The 11,705-nt window shown below is 52.0% G+C and overlaps 3 protein-coding genes across 3 annotated transcripts; 1 reads left to right on the forward strand and 2 right to left on the reverse strand.

The window, feature by feature from the left end:
* Positions 1-105: 105 nt before the first annotated feature.
* An08g05190 (uncharacterized protein) lies at positions 106-3,966 on the reverse strand (the record flags this gene model as incomplete). Its single annotated transcript, XM_059749048.1, has 3 exons — positions 106-1,157; positions 1,260-3,623; positions 3,660-3,966. The coding sequence occupies 3 exons, from the start codon at positions 3,964-3,966 to the stop codon at positions 106-108; spliced, it is 3,723 nt and encodes a 1,240-aa protein (XP_059604027.1).
* A 658-nt stretch (positions 3,967-4,624) lies between these two features.
* On the reverse strand, positions 4,625-8,476 carry An08g05200 (uncharacterized protein; the record flags this gene model as incomplete). The annotated part of the gene is made up of 5 exons (XM_059749049.1): positions 4,625-4,756; positions 4,819-6,830; positions 7,059-7,312; positions 7,375-8,352; positions 8,418-8,476. The coding sequence occupies 5 exons, from the start codon at positions 8,474-8,476 to the stop codon at positions 4,625-4,627; spliced, it is 3,435 nt and encodes a 1,144-aa protein (XP_059604028.1).
* Positions 8,477-9,208: 732 nt separating this feature from the next.
* Positions 9,209-11,417, forward strand: An08g05210 (hypothetical protein; the record flags this gene model as incomplete). The annotated part of the gene is made up of 8 exons (XM_059749050.1): positions 9,209-9,268; positions 9,351-9,519; positions 9,623-9,763; positions 9,880-10,000; positions 10,160-10,305; positions 10,380-10,514; positions 10,987-11,205; positions 11,299-11,417. 8 exons carry the CDS (start codon positions 9,209-9,211, stop codon positions 11,415-11,417), a joined length of 1,110 nt encoding a protein of 369 aa, XP_059604029.1.
* Positions 11,418-11,705: the final 288 nt, after the last annotated feature.

Consider the following 11,705-nt stretch of genomic DNA (forward strand, 5'->3'; position numbering starts at 1 on the left):
GCACAACTTGAATCTCCGGGATGTCGACGGGGATGACGATGTGTCTGCTGCGTACGGCTGGAGAGTCTGGAAGACAGATGACCGGGTGGTTCTATTTGGGTTAGACTAAAGAGGCAAGGGGGCCATCGGTGGGTTATACGAGTGACTTACCTTATGCCAGTCCATCAGCCAGGCCTTCAGTCCATCCATTGGTTCCTTCAACGCACTCAGCAATGTCTCCCAGTGGGCATTCGCATACTGCAGTGTTTCCACCTCCCGGACGAGGCCGACAACTTCCATGTCGGAGGTCGACAGCTGTGAGCGGAAGGTCTCAACAATGTGGGATGTGAGCAAACTCGTGTACTGATGAAACTCGCTAGCTGCAATGCTTGACTTGAATGTCTGCTCGACTGCATGTAGGCATTCATCGTCGACGCAAGTAAAATCGACGCTTAATCGCAGGGACCGTCTTGCTCCCGGAGTGGGAACGCTGTCTGGCCGCTGCCGAATCTTGTAGAGTAAGGACGCTGGCTGTTTGGCAAATACATTCAGCGCCACAGAGTCGCCAATACTTGACTGCACTTCATAGATGTCTGAGCTTGGGATTTGGCACTTTAAGATCCGGAGCGGAATCAGCATGGCTGGACTGATGGTGAACCGTGAGAATAGCACACTATCCTTGAAGACATCCTGCACGTTGACACTGATTGGCAAGCCTGAAATAATGTTGTGCACCGAGGAGTAAGTAAACCGTCCCTTCTCTGTCTCGTATGCCACTTCGGCCCTTGCAGAGAGCATCGGGTGGTGTTCCTCGACCGTGTAAGGGATCCGGAACCGAACAAACGAGTTGGGTTTCAACTGAGAGAACTCAATGTTTCCCGAGTCACTATGGGCTTCGATCTTTATATCGCCCTCTACCAGTTCGGTTTCGGTAGTTCTCAATCGAAGACCAGCCGTGGCAGGTCTTACTCGAAGAGTCCCGCTTTTGATGTCGTTCCATCCACTACTGAATTCGAGCTCTATCGTCCGTAATTCCTCCAGATTGACAAAGTGCGGTGACACAATTTTTGCCTGAAGGCCGTCCGGCGGCGGAAAGCAATAGATGAATGGCCGACTATCCTCTTCCTCGGCCTCTATTGCCTCCCTGAATCCAACTGGCAAAGACGCATGCTTCCCGCCTCCAAAAGTGAAAACAATGTTCTTTGCTCGCATTTCGATGCGGTCCACGAAGTATTTGCCTTGCAGCGTAATCTAACATAGTCAGTAGATGTCAAAACAACGACAGCACACATAGCTGCGAATCGTGCTCACCGGAGAGTCCACCAGCACCCTCGTTGACGACGATTTGATGGTCATTTTGATAGGCGCCTCTAGCCAATGCTCGTTACTCTGAGCGTTGTGCGCGCCCACCAATCGCAGTTTGATTGAATCAATATCGATACGCTTTCCCAGGCAAAATCGCAAGTAAAGTTGAAGCTGGAACCCATCCTTGTCCGCATAGTGTAAGATTGCAGGCTTGACGTTGATATCCGCAAAGAAATCAGTCATGGGGGCTATGACTTCTTTTTGGAGAGAACTGGATGCCTTAAACAACTCCTCAACGTATTCAGAAATCAATGCATTTTCCGCAAAGATATGTGACGCATCTAGTGTCTTCTGACGCTTCGACAGATTTGACTCTGTATAAATTGCGAACTTTGCGAGAAGGCGGAGGATCACCCGAACGTATTCTTCATTGCGATTCAGCTCTTTCAGACACCGGGTGTACATTTCCAACATAATACCCTCTAGCACAACCCAGTTCTTACTACCATAAAACGGAGCAATGTGGTGGAAGTAAGATGCTGCTGCTCCATAGTCGCTCTGTCTGTAACGTATAAGGGCCATGTCAGCAAGTGCGGCCTGGGTTGAGTACGTCCGATTTGCAGCGATGTGATGCCGGTACATCTGATCTGTAAGATCTTCATAATGCACGCGGAAAGCCTTTCTTGACTGGAGAGCTAGCTTCAAGCCTGGGAGATCGATACCAGACAAGAGATTGGTATCCCCGGACTTATCTGCCGGCTGTGAAGTCTCATCATCAAGCGATACGTCGGCCATATCGCCAGCATCGGCTCCCCGATCATTGAAGAGGAGATGGAGATCATTCCACGTCTCCTTCCAGCCGCATCTTGCAGAGATTTCCTCCAGGAGTCGGCGAGCCATGAGGAGCAATTCCGCTCTTCCAGAAGCCAATTGCTCGGAACCGGTTTTGGGTGTGAGCTTCGGGCCCTCGAAGCCTGGTCGGGCATGGACAGACGAAAGGGCATCCGGAGGCAAGATGCCCAAGGTTGTCATACGCCGTGGCTGAGGCGTAGCTGAAGTCGCAAGTGAACTTGAGCGCCTAGGAAGTTCTGGGTGGCTCTCGGCATGAGTCGCGACGTCTGCTGGCTTGTTGACAGCATGCAGTGAGGACTCAGGAAGTGTAAGGGCAGGAGTAAATGTTTGAGAAAGCACCTGGGAGGCAGCAGCATACGCCCATGATGATACAATATTGTTCACCACCTCTGATTTCCGGGCAGCTTCCACATCTACCAGTCCCGTCTCGAGGTCGATCCTGAGCGTCCGTGCTGCAAGACTTATGAATTCGGTTGCTCTTTGACAAGCTTCGGAGAGAAGCAGTAGGTTCTCCGGCTTCCTGTCTTTCTTGGACGACTGTGGATCTGCTTCTGCTTCCTTACTCAGTAAGGAGGGAGCCTTTGCCGCCCTAAGCAGTAATGTCAATTGTCTTGAGAAAACGTAGGTGCGGAAATCAAAAATAGAGATGTCACTGGCCAGTATCATCTCCCGATACGGCTTTTTGGTTGCAGATATGGGAAAATCATCCATTGCAATTTCCGGAATGGGCTCGGGTTCGTCATCTCCCTCACCCTCGTCCTTCCGTGCTCCCTCTCCTTCAGACTCCAGAGCTGATTTCGCCTTGTCTCTCCAGTCCTTGCTGTAAGTCAGGAATGCTCCCCCATGTTGGTCTCCAGTTCCTTCCAGCTGTTCTTGTACCGCAGTGTCCAAGCCGACCGCAAGCTCATCATACCCGAGCAACGCGTCCTCGAATAACCCCACGTTTTCAAAGCCCCTAGCTAGACCCTCCTTAAGTATGAAAAAGGTACAGAAGTTCCAGCCAGGCAAGCTGCGCTGCGAGTCTTTCTCTTTGATGTCCTCCTCATACTGCGCCACGCGAAGGTCAAATGATGCCAGAATTGCGTTCTTCAGCTTCTCAACCAAGTCTTCGATCTGATCGGCCAGCTCAGGTGGCTTCACATTACTGCCCTGCTTGGGAAGCCGTAATTGGGCCACGCGATCCACAGTAGAGGACTTGGAAGTTCCGTTGAAGTCGGCTTTGACTTTCTCAAGGACTGTGGTGGTCGTGCGACCCCATTTGGAAGGGGCAGATTTTTCCGCCCCATCTCCGTCCTGCACCACATGTACAATGAGCCAGTCAAAAGCATCGTGCTTCTCCTGGCTAGTGGACGTTGTGCTGGACGAAGAAGAAGTCGTCGCATGGGATTTGATCCAGTCCCGCACCGCCTTCCGCGCCGTAGCCTTGTAGGTATCGTTGTCGTCACAGCGGAGCAAGTAGATCTTCAAGTAGGGAGTCTGGCGTAAGCCTGGGATTTGGTGTCGCCGGTGCGTCACGGTGGCACTGGCCGTGTCGGTAGAGGGCTTGCGCTCGTCCGATTCATGCTGGGCAGGGACGAAGCCGATACGGAGGGACTCGATGGATCGAACGGGGCGGGTCGGCGACTTCCAGTGGAGGTTCTTTAGAGGTAGCTTATCTGCAAGGATGGACTGAACGGTGGGGAATAGGCCGGAGGGGTCAGTATACTCGACTGGGAATTGAAACGAAGAAGTGAGCAATGTGTACCCCAGAATACCATCGGAAAGCCATCGGGGGGGGTGGGTATCCTTACCGGTGACACTGCTCGAGCCCGCCTGGGGTGAGGGGTCCATGATGCCCGAGCACTATTCGGGGGTCAAGGGGCCACTCGCAAAGGGCATGCCGCCTGACTGGCCGAGAAAGGGGAGCCAAACTCCTAGCTAGATGCGCAGTAAGGGGAGGGAATTGGCAGAGGTATATCGGCCACCGCGGTGATGATGGGGAGTATTGCGGTTGTTTTGGCCGGGGGCGGCAAGACCGCCTTTCTCTCCGCGCGTGTGGGCTTCCTTCCGCCTAACCTCCCCCCGACATCATTCGGTGGAGCCCGCAGTAATTACAATTGGGCTTCTTCCAAGCTGCTACGGCGTACCTATAAGGTCTATAGTGGGATAACTCGATCGTAGAAAATATATTCAGCTCTATGCGCGGTATGGAAAACAATGGGGGACGAGTCCTCTGCAGGACACGTGACTTGGTCTTCATTAAGTGAAAGAAAGCCGTAGAGAAAAGAGATCGCCTAAGGAAACACACAGGAATCTGTACAGGAACAGTTGAGGGCAGTATAGTTCACCAGAAACAAGACAAAGAGATCAAAACAGTCATATCCCGTCATTATGGAACAATAGCTCTTTAACATAAGAAAAAACATGCCCCGTTTGTATTACCGAACCCAGAGGACAGAACGCCCTAGCTCAAAACAGATGAAGGAAAGGAGTAAAAGTAAAACAAGTGTCAATGGCCAACTTCTAAAACGCGCTGCGCATATTGGGCCTTGACGAATTCATAGCCGCTAGTGAAGCCTTCCCAGATGCCTGGGACATAACTCCGAATCCAAGCGCAGATTACCAGCAGAAGGAGCGGAATCTAGCAATCGTTAGCAGTGGTTCCAAAGAGATACTAAAAATTTGGTGAGCGGTCCTACTTACCCAGATGAAGTACAGATTCCGATCGCTACCAAGACCCTTCATTCGCCGCGCTTGCTGCTCCCGAAGGTGCTTCTGCTGTTCACGAGATATCACCTTCCGGCCAATCCGGATGTCTTTTATATCTTCGTTTTCTGGCTTGGCCCGGACGACCTCCGATGTGCTGGCCTGCGCTTCGAAATGCTGATCGAGAGCTGCCTCCGTCGCCGCTTGGAGCATACTCGACTTCTTCAAACGCGCTGCTTGCCCATCATCTTCGTTCTCTTTGTGCGGGTAGAGTTCCTCATAGGAGGGGAGCTCTGTACCAGTAGGGGCGGAATTGCCCGTCAGCATATCCCACCAGCCATCTTTGGCAGACCGCGAGGTGCTGGGTCGGTGAGGAACCAAATTGGTGATCCGACGCATCATCGGATGGGCTTGGTAGTCAGGCAGTGCGGGCATAGGCGGCAACGCAGGCAAATTGGGGAAAGCATTGGCCACACTTTGCTGGAACTGGTTGATTTGGGCCTGCAGTTGGTTACGCCAAGCAACAAGGGCGGCCGGAGGCGAAAACGGTCGGGCATCATCTGACTCTGCTGGCTGCTCAGGTCCAGGAATCGACACTGGTCGCTCGTGATGCATACTCGACCGGCGGGAGGCGCTATAATCAATTACATCGTCGTCGTCTTCCGAGTCTTCAGAGTCTTCAACAGCATGGTCAAACGAGCCTGACACTGATGAAGAGTCCCAAAGGGAATGTAACGATGCGGAACTGCTGTGCCTGCGACGCGAAGAGGAAAGTGATCCAACACTACGTGAGCGGTAATGACGTGCAGGTATCAAGGCCGCCTGGTGAGCAGGCAACGTCGTAGCGAGATCTGCTGGAGTGAATCCCCTGATGCTACGGGCATTAGGGTTGGCACCGGCAAGACGGAGCCTGTTGACAATATGCGCATGACCGTTCAGAGCCGCAAAGTGCATTGGCGTGTTCCCGGTATTATCCTGCAGGTCAGGATTGGCACCTCGCGCAAGCAGACCAGCCACGAACCGTGTCAGGCCTAAGGAGGCGGCAAAGTGGAGCAGTGTCTGACCTGTCGCAGAGCGCGAATTGTACCTGGGTGGGCGCGGGCTGTCATCAAGATCGACGAATTCAAGGTACTTCCATATTCTACCGTCAAGGTCACCAAGTGAGACTTGCGACTCCAGCCCAGCCACCTGCCGCTGGTGACCACCGCCAGAGCCTCCCGGGAAGTCCTTTTGTAGATTGAAGACACCCTTCATGTCACTGCCCATAATCTGCTGAGCCGTCTGGAATGCATCTGCTTGACTGCCGAGTTTCTGTCCAAGAATACCAAGAGCAAGGCGATACATCTGCAGCTCGCGATCATCGACATAACGGAAGAACTGCTGTTGCTTCGGCATCAGAGGTTGAGCTGGCTGCATTTGACCGAAGGTGGGATGTTCATGCTTGAAAACCACCGCCACAAGCCCGGGCTGAAGTGCAGGAGGTGTCAGGCAATTGAGACACTTATCACCCCAGAACGTGGTAGTAGTGGCTAGAGTGTCACCAAAAACAACTTCCATCCCGGGGTAGAAGCCGCTTCCAAGCAAGGTAACCTCCGTGCCTCCCGTAATAGAGCCTTCTGCAGGTACCAACTTGTGAATGACTGAGGGTAACCGGTTCCCCGCATTGGTAAGTGGTGGCCACATCGGTGTGGACGTGTTGGGTCCCAAGGAGATGTTGTAACTTGGATCCTGGAAATTGTTGCGCGAACCCCCAGGGGTCCCAGGACGGCTTGGTTGGGCGGAGTTCGGTGCAGACATCAATTGCTGCTGTATAAAGTTGTCCAAACTCTGTTGTTGCATGGTGTTAAGAAAGGGATTGGTATCTGCGCCGTTCGGAGTCGGCGGTCCGTTAGGGAACTGATTAGATATGGCAGAAGCAGTGACGAAGGGCCTCTCCGCGGGGGATGCGAACCCGCGAGTGCTAGGGAAAGGTGGATCGTTGTTAGGGGCTGAGGAGCTGGACACGCTACCTGACGACTGCGTGTTCTCCAGCTTGGTCATGGTGAGTTCCGATGGCAGCCTCCCGGAGTTGCTGTGTTTGCGACGCTTGCTCATCGGCCCTTGGAAATCGTTTGGCGATGTCTGTCGAGAAAGACTCCGAGGCGTTTGAGTGTTGGTGGTTGTGCCGTTCGTTGAGGATTGGGACACGGGGAAGGAGCCTGACGTCAGATATTGAGTGTTGAATCTTTGCTGCAGACCCTGCAGATCGGTAGCTGAAGATGACTGAGCTGCTTGTTGCGACGGAGCGGATGATTTGCCTGTATCAACACTGGGGCTCGATGGGAACACGCCAACGCCCGGAAGCTGTGTCCCGTCCGGTAGAGAAGGAGATGGACCAGGAGCTGGTGGAGCGGGAGGCGCATGGGTTTTGTGGTCGTCGGTAATCATGATAGAATTTGTTATTGCCTGAGCGACAACATTATCTTTATAATCCTTGACAGTGAAAATGACTCTGAAACCAAAAGTTAGCAAAATGTCAAAATGACACAACCGCGCAGAGCCGTGTATACGTACTGAAACCCAAGCTTCTCATTCTGATGCCTACAGTAGCATGCGATACGCATTGGTAACTCCACTTGCATGGCCCCTGGAGGAATATTAGGCATGGGAGCGTCGCCAAAGCTTGGCATGGCATTCTTCGATGGCTCGGCCCATTCCTTGACTTCGTTGGTGTTGAAGACGATTACCCTTTTCTCCTCGTCCTTCTGGAAGAGTTCGTCTTCTTCCGGCTTTCTTTGCTTTTTCCTGAACGCACGCTTCCGCTCACGCTGAATACAACCAGGGCAGATCTTGACTTCTCCGCCATCCAGTGGCTTATCGTCTTCCTGCATGTCTTCGGCGGAACGTGGGCTAGAGCTGGATGAACGGTAAGAGTTATCTCCTCTTGCTCTGGCAAACGCCTTCTTCAGTTTCTCTTGATCTTGCATCGCACTTGTGCAAACGAGACTTGTGTGCAACTCCACAATCTCCGGGGATCGTTCAACAGTCGGCGGCGCCAGAAATTTCGGCTTCGAGATAGTGTGGCTCGGCAAGCGCAACTTTTTGACACCATTCGGCAACGGGAAGAGAGTCAGTCTGATAGGAATCTGGGTTTCCACGCGCGATTTGAGGGAGGTGGGATGCACGGTTAGCATGTGACGCTGCGTCGTCTCCTGCTTCACGGTAGTTGGAGAAGGTGACGGTGCGTAGTTGACACCAAATGGGAAGCTACTCGGTCCGAAATTAAGACCCGGGGTAAGCGGAGAACCGCCATTCATGTTAATTCCACCAAAGCTTTCTTCCAAAAGTGATGAAGGTGAATGGCCTCCCCATGGACCCAGTGGCGACTTGGCCTGACTAAAGCTTCGTGAAACGGAGAAGGGCGAAGGCTCCTTGGTATTGCGAGGAAGGAAAGATGACCCATTAATCTGTATTCTACGTGTCAGTAGAGCACGATCAGAACGGCAGCAAGAAAAGAAGAGCGGGAACTCACCGATGAGGCTGAATGCCTGGCTGAAGTGCCAGAAACACTCCGCATCTGGGATTTTGATCTCTTGGAAATTCTGGGTTGCGCAGACTCGGATTTCAGAGGGCTGGGACTGCTGGCAGCACTTTCAAAATCAAACGCAGCATCCATGGCTTTGTTGCTCGATTCAAGATCGGTGTCTGTGGGAAACGCGCCGTCAAGATTTGGAAGGGAAAGATCCAGACCGAAAAGCGATTCTTCCTTCACTGATGACAAGTCGGGATTCATCCAATCCTCCGTCGCATATCCGAACGGCATGACGGTGTTTTCGCTATGGACAACCGACGCAGACGAGGTCACAGACGGGTTTCGCAGATGATTCCGCGGTGATGTGGAGGAAGAGCTAGGAGAAGAACCATCTGGGGACTCGGCGGGTGAGTCAGACGATACAACATTCACTTGTCGCAACGCATCTTGGTCTTGATACGATCGCTTGAGAGACAATTCCGAGGGCGACAGACACGATGGTTCCGATTCCGCGACCGGGCGGGATGAAGTGGCGCGTGAGAATATGTCGTCAAAGTCTCTCCCTGCATTTTCCGCTGACATCTGCAACCTCGCGGTATCTAGAAAGTCCATATCTTCGTCCTGGTAAGGGTTCCCCATCTCGTCGTCAACGACAATCGGGTCCAGGAAAGGAAACGCAGGCGAAGAGGCAGCCTCTGCCGATCCCATCATTTGACCTTTACAGCAGTCTTCAGAAGACTAGAGGGAGATGCCTGCAATTCTCCCTAGAGTGCCTCACAGCCTGCTTTCGACCCACACCTTACGTGTTTGCAATCCAGATTGTTGGTACGGCGGACGGTGGAACAACAGGACAAAGGGCGGCCGACTCGGACGGGAATGTGCTGGGCGGGCGCAGTTGCGGGCGCGATTCTCTTGCCTCCGTCAGCAGTACCCCACGTCCATCAACCGAGGCGACAGCGACACAGGATAGTCTAATTTAGGAGCGGATTGAGGGGAGGGGAAAGTTGTGTATTCCCAGAAGGTGGTTGAAAGGGGAACTGTAGGGTTGTTGAGTAAGGGCGGCTGGCGTAGGGGGGCGGAGGCGGAGGCGCGGCAGAGTTGGGAAAAGGGAGTCACTGTGCAAAATCCAGGCCGGGCGTCGGAGCGCAGAAGTTTCGAGAGTAGTAGATGTGAGCGTGTCAATCCGAGTAAGACCTCGAGGAAAAGGACAGGACTGGAGTGGGAGATGTGAAGGGCGACTCGGGAGACGGCGTCCGACCGGCAAGTGAGTCCTGGAGACGGGAGAGAGAGGCCAAGGACAGGAAGGGGAGGGAGGTGAATCAATGGGTTATCTGCTGACTGAGGCACTTTGCTGTAAAACGACGCTTTGCGAGGATTCGACAGTCGCGGTGAGGCCGCCCCGGAGTGGCGCTAGTCCCAAGATGGACAAATGTCGGCCAGGAACGGAGTAACTAGGCCGCCGAGTTTCCATTGGCCGGGGAACGATCCTGGGAGGGGCGCCCGAAGACGGCAACCAGTGATATCGAGGTGGTATTAATGATCAAAAGTTGCGCCTTCCTATTACTCCGAACATTCAGCTACACCAAGTACTATTGCCTTTAAGTTCGGTGGTAGTCGCCGCTCCCAGGAGTGTCTGCGTCTGTCATTGATGGACAAGTCCCTGCACGCGTAGCGGGCTAGTCAATAGTACTACTATAGTGCAACCAGATCGTGTCCATGCCTTAGTGAGTGGATGCTGACTCCTCCGATCCTCCATCATCAGTCGATCATCTCTCTGAGAATATTACGGATACCAAGAGATGTAATACTATGTTGATCCTACGGTAGGCGGGCGGCTCAGTTCCGAGCCATTGGATCAAGCCTGTCAGATCGCACCGCATTTGTGACACATCTGTATGATATCCTCTCCGTCAACCCGACACGCTCAAAACAGGCCTACCCAATTGGGAACATTACAGTACTTGGCCAAGCAGGTGTTCATCAAGTGCTAAGCGCGTTTCCCTAATAAATACTGGTTAGTTACCGTAGTTACTTGGTATTTGATCAGCCACGAAAGACGAGCAATTCTGCGGATCGGGGAGTGGCGCTTTGTTCGCGGATCATTATGGAGCATTTCTCACCGTCAATTGGTCCAGACTGCATATCTGCGTTTGCCATTCTCAGCAACTTGGACATCCACCACGTACTAATCCTCGAAAGACCAGCCATCCAAGAAAGTACTCCATGAGGAAATAGACCCCCACAGTAGATCGGTGCACTTTTGATATTTTCCCGTCTACTTAAGTTCCGTATAGTTCATACATATATATTTTCTCTTTTGATGTCCTTGCGCTAGTGAAAATCGGCTTGCCGTGAGATCTTCGCTGCGGAAGTACCGTTATAGGCACATTGCAATTACTCCATACATCGCGTGGACATGCAGTTGTTTTAGGACGCCCAAATGGTTGTGACTGCCGAAGATAATTTGGCTTTTTTTGTCGACTGAAACCTGCATTCTTCTATGGACCCCTTTGTAGGCATCCCCAAAACCTGTTGTCAGATAATCTAGGACAACCGACCAGTCATTGAAAACGAGTGCGGTGAGTTCTGTTTGAATGCAGACTCAATATACTATTAGTAGTAATATATTGTCCAGGGTGACTTGATTTGCTAAGCGAAGATGCCCAAAATTTGGGATTTTATTGGCACCTTATCTGCTCCGCACGGTGAGCTTGGGTCGAATGCTGTCAGGACGCTTATCGTCACCTTTTCAGGTTGCGGTCTGATCGGGACCCGAGGGTGCATTGTGGGAATAAGGGGAAACATGACGGATGATTCGGAGTTACACTGTAGCGTCATTTCATCACGCATCTCCTGGATGCGAAATACTGCTGGTTAAGCCTACGTCTCTGCTTTATTTGATGTATTACCCCAACAATGTCATCTTTCCTTTCTTTGCAGCTGCAGAGAACTTATTCATACTTAAGCTGTACCAAGCGGTGTCGATCAGCCATTCCAGGGAGAAACAACTATTCATGAAAAGTCTGTCATTCACATAGCTGAAGCAGATAGGATTGCTAGTGGTGGAGACCTTATATTTCCATAGCGAATTACATGATGCTCTCGCGGTCACTCCAAGTTTATCCCTTCGGCATAGGTGCCAGAGATTATTGTTGATAGTGTCTTTCTGATTTATTGATGTCCAAATCAGTAGTATTATATAAAACTGTAAATCGATCGCTATATATATTCAAGGTTCTATGGCACTGACATAAAGCGATGACTTCAAGCGGTACATGAGTCAGTGCTATAGAAATGCCATGCCCTACATAGTCTTTCCTTCAAAAGCTGGGTGCAGATGTGTTGGGTGATATTACAAAGCCTTGTGTTCAAA

The sequence above is a fragment of the Aspergillus niger genome (genome assembly GCF_000002855.4).
Source record: "Aspergillus niger supercontig An08".
Taxonomy (NCBI): Eukaryota; Fungi; Ascomycota; class Eurotiomycetes; order Eurotiales; family Aspergillaceae; genus Aspergillus; species Aspergillus niger.